This window comes from Neolamprologus multifasciatus, chromosome 15 (genome assembly GCF_963576455.1).
Source record: "Neolamprologus multifasciatus chromosome 15, fNeoMul1.2, whole genome shotgun sequence".
NCBI lineage: Eukaryota > Metazoa > Chordata > Actinopteri > Cichliformes > Cichlidae > Neolamprologus > Neolamprologus multifasciatus.
Window position 1 is genome coordinate 29,331,265 of NC_140453.1, and position 24,958 is coordinate 29,356,222.

The 24,958-nt window shown below is 41.2% G+C and overlaps 2 protein-coding genes across 6 annotated transcripts in view; one reads left to right on the forward strand and one right to left on the reverse strand.

The window, feature by feature from the left end:
* Window positions 1-17,107, reverse strand: part of diras1a (DIRAS family, GTP-binding RAS-like 1a) — a 156,047-nt gene extending 138,940 nt beyond the window's left edge. The window contains exons 1-5 of one of the 5 annotated variants that reach the window (XM_085134040.1): window positions 16,214-16,499; window positions 13,532-15,878; window positions 9,075-9,259; window positions 8,444-8,614; window positions 2,366-7,156 (exon numbers count right to left, since the gene is read on the reverse strand). In XM_085134040.1, coding sequence (XP_084990166.1) covers window positions 6,866-7,156; window positions 8,444-8,614; window positions 9,075-9,212 — 600 coding nt within the window. In that variant the 5' untranslated portion in view covers window positions 9,213-9,259; window positions 13,532-15,878; window positions 16,214-16,499 and the 3' untranslated portion in view covers window positions 2,366-6,865. The other 4 variants (XM_085134041.1, XR_014869584.1, XM_085134039.1 and 1 more) reach the window with 4 other exon arrangements.
* A 4,744-nt stretch (window positions 17,108-21,851) lies between these two features.
* apc2 (APC regulator of WNT signaling pathway 2) overlaps window positions 21,852-24,958 on the forward strand; it is a 43,043-nt gene continuing 39,936 nt past the window's right edge. The window contains exon 1 of the mRNA XM_085134015.1: window positions 21,852-22,133. The gene's annotated coding sequence lies outside the window, so the exon portion shown is untranslated. The remainder of the gene's footprint in view (window positions 22,134-24,958) is intronic.

A 24,958-nucleotide genomic window follows, 5' to 3' on the forward strand; every position in this document is an offset into this window, starting at 1 on the left:
GCAAATCAACACAAATATAGATGAACTTGTTTATCACAGTCCTTGTCTAGTATCAATAACAGCTCTCTTTATCAAATATCTGGAGAGAGAGAGATAGATAGATAGATGCCGACCACCAGATGGCAGCAAATTATTTTGTTGGGGTAAAAGCTTCACTGTTGCTAAACAACTGGTGTTTGCATAGAGAGAAGAGAAACAACAAGAAGAGTCCCTGAAGCCTTGAATATTTTTCAGTTTACACAACTTACATACAAGCATGATGTCCCCATGTTGCTGTGTGGCTCAAAATCCATCTTCACAGGACTTGGCCTACCTGGTCTGCTTAGACTGGGTCCTTTAAGTAAACAGTTAAATGTGACTGTTTTAAGTATTTCGACACTTTTCACACTTCTCAGTGATCATAACCAATCAGCAACTAGTTTCTAATCAGTCTTCAATCGTTAGGCCATCATCGGCGCTGATGCCTGTGATAGATTTTTTTCCTTTATTCTTTTTTTCTAAGGTACTGACATTACATGTACGGGGTACTGTTGTGTTGTTGTCTTTACTGCAGAAAAATATTTTCTTTTTAGTTTATTTCCAAAAACTGCACAACACTCTTTAAAATTCATGCAAGTACAAGTGTACAAACCACTGACTCGTTTTTACTGATGGATGCCATTTGAGATATAGCATAGGTAAGAAAATATAACTAATGCTCACATTGTTGGCAAGAAACTAAACATATGGACTGGTTCTCATATAGCACTTTTGTACTCTGAGCACTCAAAGCGCTTTACACAACTCATTCATTCACCCAAGCACAAGTTTTTAGTGCTATCAAACTACCAATCAAAAAGGCCCTGAGTAAATGTGGTTATCCCAGCTGGACTTTTGTCAAAGCTGGAAAGGCACCTAAAGAAAGCTCCAGCCGATCCAGGAGAGAAGGACAACCGCTGCCCAAGCGAAAACCTGTAGTGATCCCATATGTGTCAGGAGTATCGGAACAGTTGAGACGCATTTTTTCAAAACACCAGGTCTCTGTGGCTTTTAAACCCCAAAACACGCTGCGCCAGAAATTGGTCCACCCCAAGGATCGGGTCCCCCGACACAAACAGAGTAACATAGTGTACGCTGTTAAGTGCAGGAGGATTGCCAGGATTTATACATCGGGGAAACCAAACAACCTCTGGCTAAGAGGATGGCAGAACACAGAAGAGCCACCTCGTCAGGCCAGGACTCTGCAGTCTGTTCACACCTACAGGCCAGTGGACACTCTTTCAATGATGAGGATGTAACATCCTGGACAGGGAGGAACGCTGGTTTGAGGGCGGAGTCAAGGAGGCCATTTACGTGAAAAGGGAAAGACCATCTCTGAATGGAGGAGGGGGCCTAAGGGTCCATCTGTCACCATCTTACAATGCTGTGATTGCAGCCATTCCCCAACTCTCTGTGAATGGTACTCATGGCCATTGATCAATGGTCTTTGATCAGTGGGTTAGGGTCAGTGGTTGTTGATCAATGGTCATGAGAATTTGCATAATTATGATTAAGGAACTGCCCTCCCAGCCCATTGTTCCTTCAGTGGGCTGGTTTCAGTCATTATGCAAATGTACTGTTTATAAGATTGAAACCTGCAGCTGAGACTGAAGACGTCACCTGATGATGACGAAACGTTTCTCCCAGAAAACGCTACGTCCAGATGAACAGAATCAACTTTTGGAGATTTATTTTCCTGGATGATTGAGATGCATCAAGACGATGCTATCTAACTACCATTCATACACATTCACACTCCGATGGACGCATCGGAGACCAGCCGGGAGTTCGTATCTTGCCCAAGGATATTTGGCATGCAGACTCGAGCAGACTAGGATCGAACTACCAACCTTTAGGTAGTTGACCTGCTCTACCACCTGAGCTACAGCCGTCATATGGCATTTCTATTTCCATGTTGTGACTTTAAGCGCTATTTTGTAGCTAGCACATTAGCAGAACAATGCTGCAGGATTATAAAGTATGGCTCCATAAAGTGGAGCTTAAGCCCAGGTCAGTAAAGTAGATCAATACAGCTGTTTTAGCATATACACGTATTTATACCTTCACTATAACAATCAGATCCGTGCAACCACACAAACTGCTGTCAATGTCAAATTTGTATCAGATGTTTTCTGTTTCAGCTCTTTGATTGGCTCTGTGGGAGCAGGGGGAGGGACTAATAATCTGTATTCAGGATTCTTTGGAGTGCAATATATATCGTTTTTATTAATTCATAGTTTGTGAGTGTCATTCATGTTGAGAAAATACAAATGAAAGCATCTTGTGTTCAGGTTAAGTCAGTTAACGTGAACATGTACATGCAGTAGTGGAATGATAAGATCGTGAATTTGCTGATAAAAGAATTTATTGGCATCAATAAACTGCTGAGAGTTATTTCTACTGCCCACGTACAAAGTGCAGCCGTTTCTGATATTGCTAAAGCTGAACACAGCTAACAGGCATGGTGACAGTTCAAGAACACAGCATGATGAAAAGCTTTATACAGTGAAATTAAATACAAAGCTGACGTGTACATAACATGAGCTCGTCTAACATGTTCTAGTGTTTGTGCTTCGTAAAGTTTTTAAGATCACTTATTTTCAGATTATAAATTGTCAAGTAAAATGGAAGGAAAGGCATTTTGGATGTACAATGCCGAAGCACGGTCAGCTTTCCTGCCAGGTAAAGGAACAGCCCAACATTTAGAAATCCTGTTGGTGTGATGAGAAAATACATATCTGAGGTCTTTAAGAGTATTAAATATAAAGGCTAGCTTAGCACAAGGTACGGAAAATCCCAGTTTAGCTCCCACGAGGATTCCCATAAAATCAGTCCAACGCTAGCGTTTTCATGGTCCCTGCCCTGCTCAGTGTTAATAATCTGTTTGGGAACTAGTATGAACACAGAAATACATGAAAGGAATTAGCATAGCTCCACCAAGCTGTGTCTCTAACGTCCTGCTGTAGTTTCATTTGTACACAGCTACACCTGCTTTCATGTCAGCCTGGATTGTGTTTGTTTAAAAGCAGCATGAACAGCACAAATATGTACAAAGAGATGTTGTACTGGTCACTGCTGGTCATTGCAATGATGCGCCAGTATGACTGCCATAATGTTCAGAGAGACTTTTAAACAAGATGATTTGTTATGGGGCAAAAACTGTAATTATTAGAAAGGCTATTTGGATACGTTTAACGTGTGGTTTTAAGTTTTCATCCTAAAATGTTTGTTACAAGTAACCATAATAGTTCCAAAGTATAGTGTCTAAAATCAATATTGGAACTATGTTACAATCATGCAGCATAAAACTTCTTTCACAGGTGGATACATGTATCAAACTTCAAATATTCATTCTTAAATTAATAGTATTTTTATAATAATAAAAGCGTTCACTCAAAATCCCACGATGGGGGTTAAACTAGTAAACTACACATGCTTTCTGAATGATGTTAGTGTAAAATTATAAACCATGTGGAAGAAGCCTGAACCCATCAGGTTTTTTATATTCATTTGCTAAAAGGGCTGTCAGTATAGTAGAACCAGTAATACTGTTTCAGTCACATCTCCTGAATCGAACTCTTAAAGCTCTCACTGGTTACACAAAGCTCCTCTACGACACACTCAGAAATAATGTTGTTTACGGTGGTTCAGGATTTACTCAGACGACCTGTGGTTCTGTCTCCTGCATCTGTGTGTTGGATTCTGAACCATAAAATAATGTAAAAAGCACCTTAAGTACCAGCAAGAAACTAAGGTGAAAATGTGAAAATCTGAGTGGCAAAAGGGTGTGACGTGCAGATCCAGTGACATGGCTGATCGAGACACGTCTCACATGTTTCTGGTTATTTTAAATAAAATGTTTGCTTAGTCTGATTCTTTTTCAGGACAGTCAGTTAACATGAAGTCAGCTTAAAAGAAGAATTAGTTACTGTGATATTTTAGCTTTAACACACTGGTAAATTTTGTAAAACAGATTCTGAGCTTTGGAACACGACTTCCTGTTCCTTAGATGTGACATTACTTTCATGGGAATATCAAAAGGCAGCACAAACGTTGGATATTATATATAGGAGTGAGTCAGATCTCATAGTCAGACCCCGGAGCGAAATGACGGCAGAGATGCATCACGCTCAGGCAGTGCAGCTACGTGCAGCTACGTGCACATATTTATGCGAAGCTCCTGTTTGATGCACTCAGAGATGCACAGACATGTTTCACACTTTCTGCCACATTGAAAATAATATTTGAGTCTTATGGTCTAACTCTGTCAGAATGGAGAACTGTACTGAGAAAAATATCACAAGAAGCCTTTCCTGCAGATGTGGATGTCACCCAGTACTTTTTCAGTTTTGCCACTCAGCCAGGTGACTTTCTCAGTCTAAGCCGACGCAGGTTTCCTATTTGAATAATGACCAGCATTAGCATTACTGACTAACCTGAGCTTTTTATTAATATGTAAACTGTCATGACCACTGATCAGTGGCTGTGAGTACTGTCTAAAAAGACCTGGGAAAATCCTGCACTGTAAGATAGTAAAAGATGTAACCCTGTCCTTGGTAGAGAAATGACTGTTTCCTTTTCATGTTAATAGTAACGTATATTAATTATTTAAAAGCATCCAAAGTCAGGGTCAGCCAATCAGAGGAAAGCTACATTGAAGGGGAAGGAGCTAAAACAGCTTATTTGAGACGATTAACTGAGGAATGGCACCAAGGCCTGTGATCAATAATGATCACTGTGAAACTGAGGCTCACAATAAAAATATAGAGCTAGAAACTAGCAGAGTGGACCTGTTTGCCTCTCTGTCCTGACCCTGGTGTGTGAAAATAACTGATCTTTTAAGAACCACAAAAGTAGTTTTGGAATTAATTAATTAAAAGCATCTAGAAACTATCAACACTAACAGATAGTGAGTTAGCATTGCATGAGCATAAGACAGCACAGTTCATTATCTTAGGTTTGCTGAAAGTTTCCAGTCCTTGTGCTAAGCTAGGCTAAACACGTCCTGGCTCCACCTCTGTATTGGACACGCAGAGATGAACCACTACAAAAGGTGCTTCCAGATATTTTGGACTGTTCCTTTAAATCACTTGTACAGTAGCTGCATGCTTCCCTGCACCTCCCTGCTAATGCTAACAATGTTTTGTTTTCAGTGTGTTTGATGAAAATGAAAACAGTGCAAAAGGCCAGTTGGAAAATCACTGAAGCCATTTTGTAGTTTCCTGCTGAATTAAGGTGGAATCTGCTGTTTCCACTGCAGTCCGTCAGCTGAGCGTTCAGAGGCTAAACACTGTTAGCTTGCATGTTGAAGATCTAATGACAGCAGGAAGCTGAGCTCCAGGATAAAAAACAGCCACGACCACCAAGGAGGGAATCACAATAGAAAAGCAGTTAGACTTCTTAGATAAAGGATTATTTAATGATTTTTCTGCCCTATCTGCAGGACGGAGAATAAATGTCTGGTATATATGTGATGAATAGTCCTGAGGCAGCCAATGAAGAGTGCCACAGGATTTCAAAAACGTAAACCATGCTCCCCTCTGCCACTAGGGGGCAGCAAGCAGCCACAAATGTTCTTTTTGGGAAGCTAAGTGCCTAATATATTAGCATGCTAGCATGTTTTAGCAAACCTGGCAGCCCCAAATGCTAGTGTTGAGCAGGTCATACAGATGACTAAAGTAAATGTAGTATCACTGAGTTCATATTCTGCAACATCAGATGTAGAATGCGAACATGTTCCATCCAGTTCCTGGGTTTCTTGCTCATCACTGCATGTTGCTAGAATATCAACAGGGGACAAGTGAAAGCAGGCCAAGACAGTTTCATCAGTCTTGTGAGCTAATGGTTAATATTTAATAACTGTTAGATTTTAAAAACTAGTGCTTTCTGGTTGTGTACTTAAACTTAGCTTAAGTGTGAAGCCTGCTGCGCTGGTTTTATTTCCACTATTTTAAGCAGCATGCCGAAAAATAAAATCTTACACAGGAACTACTCTGCTTTTTCTTACTTTGTTACATAAACATTTGAACATGTATTTATTGGGATAAACTCCTTGAGATGTACCGTCTTGTGTTGTAGGAGGTCATGTTAAATTAATTGATATCCAGGGTACCACTATAGCTCACCTGGCTGCACAGGTGACCCTGTATAGTCCTTTAAGTCCACTCTAGGTTGTTGTTTGTGTGTGTGTTTGGGTTTTAACTGTTTTCTTTTTGTTTACACAGTCATCTGCACACAAGCATTGCATGCTGCCCCTCGGCAGGCTTCCAACAGTGGGCCAATTCACACAAAGGACTCGGAGAGAAAGGGGCCTTTACAAACCATGGATGAGAGAGCTGGTTTTAGACAGAACTGAGGGGCTCTACAAAGGGCCAGTATACAATAAGGAAGGAGTTTCTGTGAACTAAGAATCATGCAAGTCTAATTTTGTCGAGTCCCAGAAACATAATGAGCTGAAAATAAGCTCGTCTTTAAAATAAAGCTGTCAGGACCAGTTGGTCCTGTAGGAACTGCTGGAACAACTCGAGCTTAACCATAATCTGATTTTTGGCTCAACATTTACAGTGACATTAGTGAAGTACTCCTTACTCTTTCATGTAATTGTTAATAGTGGCAGGAGTTAGTTGAGTGTGTAAAAAGTCTTTTTGTTTGTTTTCTTTACAAATAGTTTAGACCATATACACAATCCATGTCAGGTGTAGGAGCCCGAGGTCTTGATATAAATATTCAAATATTCCAGATTCCATTTTAAGTTATTAGTCATTTTGTTCATTTGGGCTCTAGCATTCAGACAGACTCTAAAGTCTGTGAGTCCTTTGCAGTGAGTCCTCTGCAGCTGCCAGCTGCTCTACATGACACTGCACTTTCCCTTCAGCTTGTCAGCTCGTTTCTGTTTTCCCGACCGTTTCCCGTCGATGCTCAGGCTCATGTCCCGCTTCTTCTCCAGGGCCAGCAACTCCTGGAACAGTTCCTTGACGTTGGTGTTCGTCTTGGCCGACGTCTCCATGAAGGCACACTTCCAGGCGGCCGCCTGAGCCTCACCTTCCTTCATCTCCACCTCACGCTGAGCCGTTTCATCGCTCTTGTTGCCCACAAGCATGATGGGAATGGATTCCACGCTGCCTTTAATGGCCAAAACCTAAATGGGCACGAGATAACATCAGTTAGGACTAAACATTAGGTCATCCAAGATGAAGCTGTCAGTCCTGAGCAGAGATGGGCAGTAACGCGTTACTTGTACTTACAGTAACGCGTTACTGTAATCCGATTACTTTAGTAATAGTAAAGTAAAGTAAAGTAACGAGTAAAGTAAGGGATTACTATTGAAAAAACGGTAATTAGATTACCGTTACTTTCCCGTAGGAACCGTGATTTTTTTGCGAGAATGTCTCATGACAGTGACGTAAGCGAGTGCGACGTTCGTGACAACAGCTGTGTGCAGATCAACAATGGATCATATATCGAGTGCAGAGAGAGTATGAGCGTGCAGCGTTTAAAGCGTGGAAGTACTGACCTTACTTTGAATTTGATTCCATAAAAAGTGACAAAAACATTAGTGTCCGTTGTGCGTGGGAAGAAAACTTCTTTTTACAGCGAAAAAACCCCTAAACTTCCGAGCAAGCACCGAGTAGCTACGACGTAATGGGAAACTCACAGAGAAACTCGCGGATTCTTCCACTGACCGCAGCACACCTGCACCAGGGTAAACCTCCGCCTACCCCACTCCTGCTTTACAGGTGAAAATAGAGCAACAGGACCGCTAGTCTTTGACTTTATTTATTTTCTGCTGTGTTTTACTTGCATCTATTTGAAAGACTGAGTGTAAACACACAAAATATTTTATTTTATGTGCTGGAATGTGCAGAAAATAGGTTTAAATGTTAAACTAATTTCTTCCAGTCAGAGAATGTTGCAGATAATTTAAATTTTGCTTGATGCATAAAGTTAAAAGATTAAAACTAATAAAACAAGTTTTAAAAAGAGACTTTTCCATTTGATTACATTTTGTATGATGATTATGCAGAAAAAGTAGAATTGGGCTGAAAGATCTATCACTTTATCACCTATTCAGGTTGTAAATCGTGTTGTTTAAAAGTAACTAAGTAACTAAGTTATTAATTACTTTTGAAAATAAGTAATCAGTAAAGTAACGGGATTACTTTTTGGGGGAAGTAATCGGTAATTAGTTACTGATTACTTTTTTCAAGTAACTTGACCAACACTGGTCCTGAGCATGACTTCTGCTGTGAACTGCATACCACTGAGGCATTTTTCACTTTGTTTCTGCACCACCAGACTCACAGTATCATCTGTGGAGTTGTGTGTTTGGTGTGTGCTTCAACATCTGTGATAATAATGGCGTTGGAAAACCAAAGTTTCTGAAAGATTTTTGTGAGTCTAATGTGCAGTGGTGCAAGAGTGTGACCTGTTGATAGATGGGTTTGAGCTCCTCCAGTGACTGGCGGCTGGTGATGGAGTACACTAGGATGAAGGCATGGCCTCTGGAGATAGACAGACGCTGCATGGCGGGAAACTGGTGACTTCCTGTTGTGTCAGTAATCTCCAGCGTGCAGACGCTCTTATCACAGCTGATCACCTGCAGGGATGACAGTGATGTCAGGTATTAACAGTGACAGCAGATTTGATAGGAGGGTTTCGTTTACACATTTCTGTTACTGCAGTTTGGGAGGAAACATTATCCAGACGCAAGTTTCTTTTTAACTGCTTCAGCCAACCAGCTTTTCTACTTCTTATCTGAAATGCCCCAGATAGCAATGAATCTGTGCTGATGGCCTTATGATAACTCATAAAGTGGTTCTAAGCCAAATACAGCAAAAATATTCTACATCAAACTTGAGCCAATTTTGGTCAAGATCTGGTGCACTAAACACTAAACGATGTGATGTTTGGCAAAGCTTTGGCCTGGTTGGGGCTCATTTACTCTGTGTTATTAACTGCAGAAACCTTAAATGTTTGCACATTTCATTCATGGTATTACAAACTTTTATTTACAGCCAAACTTTCTGATCATGCGTGAAGATGCTCAAGAGCCCCACCTGTCTGTAGGTGTCCTCGACTGTGGGGATGTAGGTGTCTCTGAAGGTGCCTTTCACGAACCGAAGCACCAGCGAGCTCTTCCCCACCCCGCCGGCACCGAACACCACCACCCGGTAGTCATTACTCTGCTCTGGCATTCTGGGAACTACAGTTCACCTGCTTCTCCGGCTCTACGATCTGTAAGCTAAAGAAGACAGGACAAGAACATAAGCTGGATTATTTAGTACGACTGGATCAAAAAGAAAGGGTCAAAACGATGTCCTGCACATTATATCACCTTAAACATTTCATTCATTTGAAGTGTGGGGCTAAAAGTGAAGTGTGGACAACTACTCTGTTTTCCTAGGTGTCCATGAAGGTAGCAGAGCACCTTCATGGACACCTAAGGTACAAGATAGTAAAAAGCCCAGCTTTGCTTGCGCCTCATGTAGCTCATCTCACCTTTATAAGAACACTTTATTTAGTTTTGTTAAAGCTTTACAGCTTACAGCTCACGCACGCCGAGTTTTACGCGTGCCTGTCGACAGTTATTTGATGGCCAATGAACTAAATTTAGATTCATCACTCTATACAACTTGTTTTCAGTCCAGTCTTATGTAATTTGGTACCTCGGCCTTTTCTTCCTGTTTCACCTCTTTAACGATGTCTCGTTGACAGCCAGACTTCCACAGAGACCATATCTGATGAATCTTTGGCGAACAGTCGATGGATCGAGGGTCACATGCGTCTGTCATGTCCTGTTCAGCTCTTAGCTGCTTTTTTGCTATTTCTTAAGGACAGGACTTTCGGATGCTGTTCATCGGATGTAGATAGTTTTTCAGGCCAATTTTGTTCAATTTTCAACTATTTTTATTCACAACACAAGACTGATGAAAAATGCCAAAACATGGCAAGTTTTAGCTAAAAGCCCTCAGAATCACTCTGCTGGTGCAAAACTACTATCTTACATCTAATTGTGTTACCTTTTGCGTTTAGAGAGTCAACACTTTCGTTGTATATATGCAGTGACAATAAAGGGCGATTCTACTCTATTGTATTCCTTTCTGATTGAAGAATTTGAAACAAATGATGTGTTTTTGTGACATGCTGGTAGTAACCAAGTGCCTAAAAAGACCATTAAAACTGGTCCTTTGCTAAGTTAGATCCCTTTTTATGTTTAAATAATTCAAAGGTAACTGTTACACAAGTTCACAAAGAAAAAACAAAAATGATCAGGTACAATGACCGGACTTTAAATTATTGAAAAATCATTGAAATGACTGAAAAATGTAGCATTTTTCTTTTTGGTTTTTCTTTAAATAATGAAAGTAAGTACTTTCATTATTGGTTTAATCACTTGAAACAGTACAAATACATACAGGCAAATTTAAGTAATTTAAGGATTCCAGGCTGTGAGCCTCCCTCCCCCCCTTCAGAATGACTAACGCGCACAAATGACACTTTTCCATGTCGTTAAAGAGCTGAAAACAAACCCCAGAGAAGGAAAGACAACAGCGATTCTAAAGGGAGCTCCTCCTCCTCACCAACGTCACCACCTCCTTATCTCTGCCACAGATTCAGACCACCAGCCAATCACCACCTCGTTAATCCATCAGCATGACGAGCATCACACATACACCTGCCTCACGATAGCTTCCATTGTGCTTCTGGATATAACCATGGCAGCATCTCAATGTACTGTGTGTGTGTGTGTGTGCGTGTGTGCGTGTGTGTGTGTGTGTGATAAAGAGAGAGAGAGTGTTTCCAGTCGCCGTGGTGACGGGACTGAGAGAGGAGAGCAAACATGTCATCGGCACCAGCAGGGCTGTTGTCAAGGTAACCTGCCTGCCCACATCACTTGATGTCACTTCCTGCGCGGAGGCAGGCAGCAGGGAAAACACCTCCAACTAAAGCAGCAGCATCAGAGCTGCAGACACAGAATCTAAAAAAAACAGACCAATGTGAGAGCAGGATATGAATTTCATTATTCTAATTATTACTGTCGTTGCTGACAGTGCAGGCCTGCTTTAAATGGAGACGAAGCAACAACGATAAAAATGAGTTTTATCATATAAGTTGTGCTTAAAAAGATCGTTCCACTCTGCTCAGCTCACCAATCGATCGGACTGAAAAATCTTCTATAACAGGCAAAAGTCAAGTTATTTGGTGGATTACGCCCTCTGATGGGCCAACACACAATGAACACAAAACTCTATCCACAGCCTCGTTCATAATCCATCATCCTGTTTTATCATAGTCATGGAGGATCTCAGGGCGAAGTTGAGGTGTGACAGTATTCATCAGTATGCACTGATGAAAGTCAGCTCTTTCAGTCTAAGGCCATTGTTCTCCAGCAGAAAAAGTCGATTCTTTCTCACTCCAAGCTCCAGCTGCTGAGGTAACCCTCTAAGGTATGAGGAAAAAAACACTCTTTACTCAAAATGATAGAGATTTTCATTGAGCTGCCCTTGAGCTAAGTTTAGACCGGGACTTGCCCACTTCATGCTCCTAACTGTTATTTTGCTCAGCCTAGAGCCACTAAAAAGGAAGTCGCTGAGGTGGTTGAGGGATCGGATCAGGATGCCCTCGGGTGCGCTGAGGAGCTTATATCCAGCCAGCATATCATCCAGCTAGGAAGTTTCTACAGATGCCTCAGGATCTTTGAAATATTACTTTGCTGCTTTTGTGGCCTGCCTCTTTAAGAATTTAACTCAATAAATATTTAACTTTCAAAATGTAACCGTTGAAAAAAGACTCAAGGTGGAGCCTCCGTCTTTTTGTTGTGTCGAGCTAGAGTTGAGTTTGTATCAGGCCGTGTAAAAAATGCAGTTTTATCAAAGCCACTTGCATCGCTCAGTCAGGCACAACGTGAACACAGTGTGACATCGCTCTGTGAGTTTCACTCCATAAATTTTAAACAAGCTGAGTTACTTTTTGAAGGGGTGAATTTTAACCTAAACCAGCGGTCCCCAACCCCCGGGCCTCGGACCGGTCCGTGAGTCGTTTGGTACCGGGCCGCGAGAGTTGACGCTCAGGTGTGAAATGTATAGTTTTCAGGGTTTTTATCGGTTTTCAGCGTTATTTTGTTATCGTTTTTATCGTTAACTCGGTTTTCCTGGGTCTTTTCACGTGTGTTATGAATAAATTTTCTTTTTTTTGGTACCGGTACTAGTTTTATTTTGTTGTATTTATCCACGACACCTTAAAGGCCGGTCTGTGAAAATATTGTCGGGCATAAACCGGTCCGTGGTGCAAAAAAGGTTGGAGACCGCTGACCTAAACCACGACCTGACCCGGTAACTTTAACTTTTTACAGAAATTTTAATGAAGTGATTAATATTAACATTATATCAACATTTTAGAATAGTATTAATGCTATTTTTTGTAGTATTGTTAGCAGTGTTGTTTAGCCTGTTCATGCTGTTGGCTGCTATAGGCTGTCACCTTTCATGAAATCAAGCCTGTTGCTAGATGGTTGCTAGGCAACATGACAATATTATAATATATCATGTATTATTTAGATATCGCAGAGTTATATGAATGTTAGTGTTGTGAAATTAAAATGATAGCATTCTTTTTTTTTAGCTATTATAGGTGTGTAAATGCTAAAAACAGTCCATTTTAGCCTATTGCTAGTTGGTTGCTAAGACGACATGACAGCAGCATAATAACTGGTATAGATGAGAACCTACAGGGGGCGTGTGCAGACTCTGTGCCAAGTTTGGTTTCTCACCTCCTGACTGTTTAGAATGAGATTAAATGTATATATTAAGATTCTTCTGACACATTGTGTCCTTTTTATTTCTTTTTTCTGTATTTGTTTATTTTTCCCCATCCTTAAATCCATCCATTTTTCTTGTCCAATTCAGGATCGGGTGGGTGGGGGCCTGGCAAGAGACAGGGTACACCTAGGACAGCTCGCCAGTTCGTCACAGGGCTGTTCACACTCACATCCACACCTACAGCGGGTTTAGAATCATGGGTTAACTGAACAACCATGTCTGACTGTGGGAGGAAGCTGTGGGTCCTTTCTTATTGCTTTTCCATTTTTTCTTACCACATTCAAACCTTTCCCCTTTGTGCTTTACTGTGTGTTAATATAAGACATTCTATTAATATTTTTTGTCTATTTCTTCTATAGCTTTGGTGACTTAAATGAAACTTCACGGGATTTAATGAAGGATTACAACGAACCCGAAACATGAAATTATTAACACGTTGTGTAATTTCCCTCCTGTCTAAAATAAGAAGGTGTGACCTGAAAAAATAGCACAAAGTTCACACACACATTTTATTGCAGTAACACTCAGTCACTTCCTGAAGAGTTAACAGAACCGTGAAGTCTTCATTCTAAAATGTAACAACTGGCGTTATAGAAACGTTATTTTTTCTCTAAAAAGAGAAGCGTCGCCACAATGTGACTGCGTGAACTCATTCATGTCCCCACAACATGAGAAATCCAAGTACTCACACTTACACTGAGGTTGCTGCAGTTTCACACCTCCAGCTGAACTCCTCACATCCTTCACACTCTGTTGAAAATCTCAGTGTTTAATATCCTGCAGCAAAGAGCTGGATGTGATTCAGAAATGCTAACAGCCACTTCTTCCTGGAGATGAGTTGGAGTTGCTGTTAACTCTCTGAGATGTTTGTGGAGAATAACATCTGAATGAATCGTAAACTGAAAGCTTTTGAGATAAAATGTGATTTTGAGGCGTGAACAAGAATACCGGTCCAACAGGAAGCTTGCAGCAGACTGAGGAGTACAAAAATGCAAATAACTCATATTTCAGTGCTGTACTATTTCCTTCTACTTGTGTCAATAAATACTTGTGCCTGTCTGCTTGCCAGATCAAAATTTTAGGATTTGATCAAGAATTGGATTTTAAAAAACACACATTCTCCTCTAAAAGCAGCCAAATGCTCCTGCTTCTCAGAGTGAGTTTGCTTCCTTTCTGTTTCCAGCCTTTAATCGATCCCTTTTCTATTCTTTATCCAGCTGGAGGTCGCAGCAGTCTAAGTAGAGATCTTCCTCCCTCTGCCATCTCCTCCACGTCTTCCAGGGAGATACTGAGGCAATCCCAAGTCAGCCACAGGGCATAATCACTTCAGCGTATCCTGGGTCTGTCCCCGAGGTCTCTGAGCAGGCAACCAAGAGGCATCAGAGCCACCTCAGCTGGCTCATTTCTTAAGGAAGCTCCTTGCTGCATTTCCGCTTACTTATTTATTCATTTTAATTTGTTTTTGGCTTTTAAATATGAGGATAAATAAGAGTAAAAAGAAAGAGTAAGATCCATCATATTGAATAAATAAAGCCAAAAGTTTCAAACAATACATCAGTGTGTTTTTGCCATGGACCACAACCATCGCCCACTGGTGCCATTATGAAGAACACATCTGCACATCTGTGTTGGCTACATTTGTCCTTTTATATTGAGATGGATACTCATACATTCATCTCAGGCACACAGCACTGACACTTCACTTACTTTTTATATGCACTGTTAATGGCAGCACGCAGCATCCTGAACACCAAACAATCGAACACTTCAGAGAAGAATCAGTCTCAGGCCAACTAAGATTTCCTCTGCTTTGCTTTAATGTTTGGTGTTCCTCGTGTTTAATGTGGTCTATGCCGCCACAATCATCACAGCAAGAGTAACTCATTATCACAAAGCACGTTAGCCAAGCTTTGATCAACAGTTAGCATTTTCCCAGCTAGTTGCTGTAACTGTTTGTAAACGACAGACTGAAAATCAGCTTCTCCAACTGCACAGGTGAGCCTGTCATTGGCTGACAGCCACATGGAGCAGAAAAACGTGACGTCAGCTCATTCAAAGTGATGAGAAGCGAGAGCAATGAGGTCTGAAGTGCATCTTTGTGACTCCTGCCAAACTGCAAACTGCGAATATCCAAACCATGCAGCAACATAGTCATAATTAACCTCCAGTTGTGGATGGGCTCAGCCCAAATGTTCTTCTGGCTAAAGTTTTCCATGCCATATGATGGTATTCCTCTCTCCAGATCAGGAATGATGAGAAGAACCGAACGCTTATCTTACCTGTGTTAATGTGTTTGCATTCGTTTGGCAATGGTTCTATATGTGACTGGTTCAACCCTCTAAGCCACCAGATGTGCACGCTGTTCACTTCTTCTTCCTGTCTGTGCTTACATCCAAAGTTATAGCGTAGAGATAGTATTTAGTGTCATCCAGACACCAGATAGTTATCTAAACTCCACTAAACCTCATAAATCCTTTTCCGTGGACACTTGAACACCTTTAAGAACAGCCACACTGACCATTTTATGTCAGACTTTGGACCTTTTCTAACTCTCAGAGGCGCCTCTGCCTCTGTTTGCTTTTGGGAACTTGAAGAAGCATCTGACCCGGAAATGGCTAATGACGTCACATGTGCGTCACAGCGCCGACACTAAAGGAAAACTTGAGTTTATCCCTATGACAGCAGCGGCTTCGACTAAAGAGCAGCAAATCATTCTGGGACTCACTGAGTTTGGTGATCGTTTCACTAACATGTAATAAAAATGTTGTAAATATCATCTCAGTGTAACTGTTGACTTCTCGTGTTAGCTATGACATCACACATAATGCAACATATAGTTCACAAAGTCATTTTTCTTGCACAAACTAATGACACAAAAAGGTTACATCAATCATTGGTAAACAGTATTGATCATGATTTCATTAGCTGTTAAGACACTAAAACAAGCTACTGTACTTACTGCCTGTTCCCTGCCTACATATGCACTCTGAGTATCAACCAAATCCGGATGATGTGTTCTCCAAACCAGTTATTATCTAAATACTGATCATTAGGGGCGATCGTGGCTCAAGAGTTGGGAGTTCGCCTTGTAATCGGAAGGTTGCCGGTTCGAGCCCCGGCTCGGACAGTCTCGGTCGTTGTGTCCTTGGGCAAGACACTTCACCTACCGCCTACTGGTGTTGGCCAGAAGGGCCGATGGCGCGATATGGCAGCCTCGCTTCTGTCAGTCTGCCCCAGGGCAGCTGTGGCTACAACTGTGGCTTGCCTCCACCAGTGTGTGAATGTGAGAGTGAATGGGTGGATGACTGGACGTGTAAAGCGCTTTGGGGTCCCTAGGCGGGACTAGTAAAAGCGCTATACAAATACAGGCCATTTACCATTTAATTACTAAATGCAGTTCACTATTTCTTAACTATAAAGGCGGCTAACTAAAGTATACTTGACTATCAAATCCCATTTATCGATGATGATGACTCCCATCACTGAGTATCATGAGGCTGCTGATCTGTTTCTGAGACTTGCTCCACATCTCGGTCACCGTGTGACTTTAAGTTAAAACTCAAATAGCATCTTCACTACAGCAGCTTTTACGGTACTATTTTTTGTGCTCGTGATGGCATTTCACGACTATAAAACACTGTCACGACACACACACACACACACACTGACCTGCAGCTTTGTTCTCGTCTCAATCAGCTGCAGCTCCTCGGTGTCATTACCTCCTCACATCATGTTAATCAGTGTGACTGCACTCAATAGTAAACGACTGCTCCTCGGGCGTGCGCGTAGTCGGGCACGCGCGTCCATAGCCATTATATGAACGTGCACACCTATGCGCGCGCGCACAGATTGTTGGAGTCAAATCAGCACCGAGCCGGGCGGTGAAATCAGGCCGGCCGTGGAGCTCTGCTCCTCGGCTGCTGCCCGACATCCTCCCCGGCTGACGGTGCGTTTGTTTGTTTTCCGGTGTCAGCGCAGCGGCGGATGTGGGTGTGATGCCTGCGGACTCACCTTATCTCCGCGGATCCTCTCCGTCGTTCCCTGTGTGTGTGTGTGTTTGCGGGGTTTGTCTACTCCGGAGCGGCTGTGAGCAGCCTGAACCCTCGGCTGTCTGACTCACACCATCATCATCACCATCATCATCACCATCATCAGACCTGCTGCTGCTGCTCAGCGCACACCAGACCTCCTCTTCCTCCTCCTCCTTCTCCTCCCTCCTCCATCACCTCCTTCCGCGACTCCGCTGGCAGGACAAGACTTCCGTTCGAATGGATTTTCAGAATAAAGGGCTCTTGCGGATGATCTTACTGAAGTTGCAGACTGCATACAATATTATTTAAAGCTTCAAATCCGCTTCAGCAAATCTGTATTCTCAAGGATAAATGGGCAGCACTAAAACATGCTAAAGATTTAAATAGTTACCTTCAGTAGTTGGCTGTGTGACCCTTTAAGGCACATTCGTCAGATTTTAGATGTTCTGCTGTGAAAAAAGAGAAAGTAAATAAATTAAGGCTCCTCGCCCAAATTTGAAAATGTTTAGCTTTTTTAATCCCCGCACTCCCCCCGTTACACTCACCCGTACACATCACCGATAATAAATAAGATTATAAAACTTTCTGTGAATAAATAACTTTCATTGTGTTTTTTTCTATTTTCAAAGCATTAAGCGCTTTTAGGTTGAAGGCTGAGAATAACCGGAAGTCTTCTTTTCATCCTCCTCCTCTAAAGTAAAAATACATTTTTCTTCACCTTCACCTCCTTTAGCGTCAGTCAGACACGTCATCGACAGGAAAAAATGCAATGAGCAGAATAAATAGAATACAGTAGAAGTTAAAATCACGCTTGAATCATATCAGGTTACATTGGAAATGCGCAGGATTGGCTGTTCAGGCTGCTGTAATATAACCTGTGGACCTGTTAGTGATCAGATGTTTAGGGTCGTGTGACTCCTGATCGTTCGATCAAATGTACCAAAAACATTTTGTGTTTTGGTTTCACTTCAAAACAATTATCTCGATCCTTCTTTCATCAAAAGGAAAACAATAGATGAAAATCAGACTAATGTAATGTTACGTAATGTTACACTGAGGCTACAGTAGTGAGTGATCGATATCGCATTGATTATTGTCACGTGGTGCATGAGGACAAAGAGCTGTTGGTATAACAGATGAAGCATGTGTTGCCTGCAGGTTTGGGGACTGCATCTTGGTGTTTTCATTGACATGGTTATGTGTAAGTGTTTGGAGTTATCACAAGTTTCAGTCTAAATTTAGCGTCATGGAAAAGTGAAGAGGCTGGAAGCGCTCTCCTGATGACGTCATGCTCTGTTAGTTTGACGTCTTACTGAACACAGCATGATGATGCTCTGTAAGTTATGGTCCCACTTAGACTCTTAAAGGACCATCAGGAAGTGTAACAAAGCTTTTATTGGTGACTAACAAGTCCACTGTTCCCCACAGATAGACTATATTTGGGCAGAGCAATATTATATTTTGTGACTTACTTTAATTTTATTATCTACCTGAGTCAACAATGTGACTGATTTCATAATGTTTCAGTTTTTTTCTCAAAGTTTTAGTAACCAGCTTGGCTCCGGGCCTCCTCGTCTTGTGTTTTCCTGACTGCAGAATAAACTGTTTCTAAAGATCACTCATGTGTCTCAAGCCTCTTTTACAAACTCCAGAACTGCAGCTGCTGATCAAAGTTTGAAATCTGCTCCAGATCTGACTATAAGACCCTCCAGCAGGTGGAGAACTGCTGCTGCTACAAGGCTGCAGAGAACAAAAGACTGCAGCTGCAGTCCAAGATGGTGGAGCTGGAGTAAAGGGATCGGTGCTCCTGATAGCTTTTCTCTGTTGTAACTGAGCACCAAAGCACTTTGTATTGTATTATTAGTTTCTAACTTACTCACAATCACATGCTGATGCAACCCCCCCCCCCCCCCCCCCCCCACCTGTACCTCCTGATCATCCATAAATGAGATGATAAAGCATTGGAGAGCCAGCTGATTATTCATCTATCATTTATTGTCAAAGAATACATATTATTATTTAATCATTAATTTAAGTATGTGTGCACCTTTTTTAAATGGGTTGCGTCTGCGCTCACCATTAGAGATGGGGTGAGGGGCTTGGTGGTTTGCAAGGAGCCCAGTAGACATCTGGGCATCTCCTAGGTGAGGTGTTTCAGGCATCTCTCCCTGGGAGGAGACGCGGGGAAAACTCTCAGCTTGCTGGGAATCCCTCAGTGTTTGCCAGGAGAGCTGGAGGGTTGGGGTGGGGAAATCCAGATAAGTTGCATATGTATAAGTGGTGGATGAGTGGATGAGTGTGCAGTATCAGTCAGCTGATTTATATTGTCTGTATTACTGATTTATATTGCAGCCAGGGGAAGCTACTGTGTTGCCTTTTAAAATGCTAAAATCGCTTTTTACTGATAATGACTGCTAAAAAAAATGTGTGGTCTTAGCCTTCTGCTTTTCTTTTCTTTTCCTTTTTTGCGGATGAAAGGATGGATTTAAAAAAAAAATGCTGGATGTGTTGGAAAGACCCGGATAAAGTAACACGGTCACTTATCTCCCTCTAGCGGGGAAGATGAAGCACTGCAAAGCTAACGTTTATGTGATGGTAATGAGTCAAAGGTCATTAGGCTGTCAAACATTCTGTATAACAGTTAAATAATTATTTTAAACTTGGCCTGGTGAATTTCAACATTCATCAGTTTTTTGACTGTTGTTGTTCATAATCAGAAATGTTTTTCTTGATAAACTGGTTTGATGCATTTGAGGTTTTGCCCAGTTTGATCAGAGATTTCCTGAATGCAGCTAAATTTAGGTTTTGTGTTTAGACAGAGAGGCAGGTTTCAAGAATACTACAGTCTTAGTGATGTTTCTAAAGAAAATCAGCTCTTTACAATTACACATGTAAACTGATAAAAGGATTTATTAAATAATGTCTACAATCAAAGCCAATGTGAATATTTCTCTGAACAAGAAAGAAAAGGATGCAGGAGGAAGTGGCAGAGATTCAGTTCCTGCCTGTAAAGTGAACTAAACACAACAGACTAATTAATTCTAATTTAAAGAAACAGAATAAATCACAAGTACTGCATTAAAATATGTTGTGCACAGCACAAAGCCTCCATAATGAATGTGAGGAATATTATTTTGTCATGAATAAATTATTATTATAATAAACAGTGTGACTTTCTCATATAACATTATTGTTATTTTGGTGCAGAAGCATCAGTGCACCTCTGTTCCTCACATTCTCAAATCACGCTGTTGTGATTTCACAGCTCTGCAGCTGTGAAGGAAAGACTGCAGCAGGAGCTGCTTGTCTTCAGGCGTTTCTGACAGAAACACTTTAAAGCTGCTTTCAGAAGTCGGCTGAGGTGATGTGCGAGGAGCAGGTTGTGGTAGATCACTGGGTTCATTCCACCTGGGGTCCTGTGTTAAAACAAAAGTCAGCATTGATTTATTATTTCTAGGTATAGTTGATTTTTTTTCTCAGGGTTATTTATGTCTTTACTTGCTGCTTAGTTACCGTTAGAAACTAATATTTTAAGAGCCATAAGTTCGGTTAAATACCATTTGAGTAAATTATTGAATTATACAGTTATTTCTACAGTTTTAAGATTTTGGTTAAATGTTTAATGTTTTTCCAGTCTAACAACATGACTGGTCAATAACACTGATAGCTGTGGAGTAATGTAAATTATAATGATGCAGAAACAACACCAACAATCATATCAAGCAAAAAAAGACCAAAAAACATGTGTAATGTTTGAAACAATAAAGAGCTGAGTAAGCTTTTCCTGACCAGCTGGATTGTCAAAGTTTAAGATATATTAAGTTTTATTGTCATTATCAGCAACAACACACATGCATCAAAATTAGAAGCACTGCTGTATTTGGTGCATACAAAGATAAACATTTATACAATAAGAATAAAATATAATTCCTAGAAATATATATCCTGTATTTTCTTCTATCATACATAAAACAATAAATGAGATTAAAAATCTAATGATACCAGCTCTAATAATGGCACAGGTGGGCAGTGGGATAAATGGACATAACAGAGGTGTTTTTGGGGCTATTGCACATAAGGTGAATATTGCACAGTGGTGAGCATGTAATTGGTGTGTTGTAAGTATTGAACAGCTGATGCTGCATTGAAACTGTTTTTCAGTCGCTGGTCCTGAAACTTTGGCTTGTTGGGCTGATTAGTTCTGCAGTCTTACGTGCACTTTTTTTCCAACAGCTGTTGGATTGATTTCCCTAAACTGCCATCGTTAGTTGTGTGTGGAGTGAAACACAAAGCCAATTGATTAGAGTCCAAAAAACACAACGAAGAGGCAAACAGGGAGCACAGGAAATGCAAACCTACAGCTATACATAAAGAATGACAGGACTACGTATACAGTGAGGACTGATCGGGAATGGGAGGCACAAGGAGAACGAAAAATAGGAGAGGACACCTGAGACAACAAGCTACCAAAGTACAACAGGAACTAACCTAAAGATAAGCTATAAAGAAGAGAGAGAAACTGAAGAACAAGAACACAGGAGGACGCAAACACAACAAATAATCAACCAAACAACTGAAACCTCTCAGCAATCAAACGAAATCTTTAAAGCACAAAAACTTTACACAGTGGAAACTTATATAGAAACAGCTGTGATTCAAACAGTGAATGAGAAGATATGTAATGTGTTCGTCTTTACCTCAAGGATCCCGTCTCACTGCTTTGACTTCATATTTTTTATTCCACATGAATATCCTCTGAGCTTTCTCTGTGTTTAACCACATTTAATGAGGTGTGATTCGTGTGTCGCTCTCAGACTGATAATTTGTGAGTAAACGGTGAGGATAACTATAAAAGGATGATTTACTTTTGTACTGAGTTCAGTGGTCTTTAACAAAACCTTTTTTTATTTCCATATAACCCCACCACCACCACCACCACAACCACGACTCTGTCTCCTCCCTCCCTCCACCCCCCCCCCTCTCCCTCTTCTCTCTGTGATCTTCAGCTCGGAGTCTCAGAGTCATGAGGTAAGGACCGACCGCTCCTCGGTTTGTCGCTTCCATCTCGCCCCTCATTCCCTTATAATCTGGCTTTTCCCGACCGTACCGACCCTCCTGTCCTCTCCCGGTCCGGTTCGGTCCGACTAGATGTGGTTCTCTTCCTAAACGCAGCGGATAACGACATAAAGAGGCTCGCTGATGAGCGCAGGTCCGACGGGAGGAGGCTGATGTGTCCGGATTTTAAAAGCTGCGGCGCAGATTTCAGGTTTGAGTCGCATTTTTAACGTTCTTGTTTTCCTCCACCCTGATTTCATTTCATCCATCATTCATGCGGGGTATTAGGTGATGGGGTTGGGAAGGGAGGGCTGTATTTTCTCCTTCATGCATGCAGATGGATGGAGGAGGATGGAGGAGCTGATGAATCATAGATGTCGTCAGAGAAGCAGCAGCTAAAAAGGAGGTCAGGAAGCGTCCTGCAGAAAAAAAATCTGTTTTATCTTAAAAACAAAAAATCAAATCGAAAATATGGATATTCTGAAAGGCACATGGAAATTTACTGTGAGGTGTTTTTTTAGTTGGGTGATCATTTTGGGCCTTGAAGGTCTCCTGCAGTCTCCCCCAGTATGCGCTGGTTTCACTGGTTTCACTGGTTAAGGATGCATCAGCCGACTCTGTTAAATATTCATTTATTCTGCTGGAGCTGTCGCAGCTTTCTTCAGCGTTTCTCTGTTTATTGTTTGTCTTCATCGTGATTGAAATGTGCTGATTTTAAGAAAATCCGTCGTGATTGTTCCTCTGGAGCTGCTCTGCTTCTGCTTTTATGTCTGTTAGATCGAAATTTTACGTTGGTTGTTTTTCATATATGCTCCTTTTAATGCACATGCATAATCAGTGAACTGGTGAAGAAAAGCAGGTCGTGCTCCTGAATGATTTATTGCATTGATTAGGCCTGCAGAAGGTGAACATGAAGGGTGCAGCTGCTGTAGGTTTGTATTTTCTGTTGTGTGGTGTAGGGGAGGGACCAGGATTACTGAACAAGGTGGATTGGGCAAAGAGGAGCATCAATAGGCCCAGGCTCTGATAAATAAAGCACCTAAACTTTCCTTAGAAAGAAGAGTGAAAGCAGAGATATTCTTCTTAATAAAACTGAATGAAAGTTTTGCATTTCAGGGAAAATATTTCACAGGAAAAAATTCTGAAAGGGATGAAAAAAGGTGCAAAAGTACTTTCATGGCACCGTGATGCTGTCGTGTGAATTGAATCAGAGTTGTATTTACGACCTTTAACATTTATTAATATTACACATAGCAAATTACATAAAACAGTATAAAAACATAAGATACCGAAACATCAAATCTGATGAAAGTTCAAACATCAGAAGAAGTAATTGTTCCACATTCTTCGCAGCTTTATGTACACATAGAAAGAATAAGAATACCGTTAGGGACGATACTGTTTTGGCAGATGTAGGTCAGTAAGTAAGAGGAGACAGATCGAGACAGTGAAGAGTAAATATCTGTGTCCCTGGAAAGACAAAGGAGATCACGGTTTATCACGAGCCTGAACACCAACCTGCCACAGGCCCACCTGCCTGTAAACAGGGTGTTTTGTCCTGTTAAATTATTGTTACGTCCTTTATTCACCATCTACAGTACAATACTCAGTCTCACCTGTAATATAAATATAATCCACATTAAGAATTGTTTTCCTCCACGTACGTCAGAGGATGCAGCTCACTTTCCCTGTCTCACCAGGTAGTCCTTGAATGCACCACGACTATCACCGTAACAGTTAACATTACACCTGTGTCGTAATCCTTAGATTATTCAATTTAGAAAACATTCAAACAAAAATCCCTTTATGCAAATATTTGAACAGTCGAGGGCTTCCATTGGCTGCAGGCTGCTGAGTATGTGGCCATTTGCCCATGTGGTAATCAGTCCGAGCGTGCCCAAGCATACAAAGTGCAGTAGTGGGTAAGAGCTTAGGAGGCTCTATAACTTTGGGATGAATAATGAGGAATAACAACAACCAAATGAAAAATTCAGAAACATATTGTGTGAGTATTAAACTGCTGGCGGGATTTATTCTACGTTTACAGATAAATCTCAGCTGTCAGTGTTGTGATCCTCCTACAGCTGCTCTGCTTCTCCAGTGTCCGGCCTCATCATCAGAGAGAGCTGGATTACATGATGAGAGCTATTGTAAAAATCTCATCCTCAGTAGCTGCTTTGACTGTATGAATCATTTCGAATCCTTCATCATAAAAATATTTCCTTTGATTAAATCACAGCGAAACTCAAGTTGTTTTTTAGCTCACGGTTCTGTTGAAACCCTCACAAAGGCGCATGACTACTCTCAGTTAAACCCCAAGCTTAAGATTTCTGTGCTGTGCTCTCTGGGAGTTTGAGTCATTTTCTTCTCTCTTAACGTCTTCAATGAAACTTAAAGAAGTCCAGACGCTTTTCTTAGTTCCTTAGACTACAGTGACCATGATGACTACGAACCTTCACAGACATTATTGAGAACAATGTGAGAGAAACTGTGGAGCTGTTGCACTTTAGTGGTTTGACTGATCACATGAGAGACAGAGACAGTAGCTTCAGTTTTCTGGGATTTGTTCTGTATGTAGACGTCTTTTCCTGATGATCTGAAGCTTTGTTATAGTGAGTGATGGAGGCACAGATGGAGGGTGTGGCTCCCAGCAGCTCCTCTGCTGTCTGTTTGCTCAGAAACACCCTTCACAGTAAAAGATTAATACATAAAGAAAATAAAGAAAACTTTGAAGTAGCTCAAATACAGAAAATAACAAAATAAAGCTGTCAGTTTGCATTTAAAGGACCATTCTGAAGATTTTTTAATAAGCACAGAAGGATTAGTGAAGAAGCCTCAGGGGGTCGATGAGGCCCCCGGTTTACGGTCCAAAACACACGAGTGTTGATGTAGTCGGTCTCATTCAGTCTGATGTCTCACAACCTGTCACAGCTTCATATGTGTGAACCTAATCTGTTTTTAATGTTCTTAATTCTGATTTGTTTCCAAATATTTTCCTCCAATAAGAATAGAATAGAATAGAATAGAATAGAATAG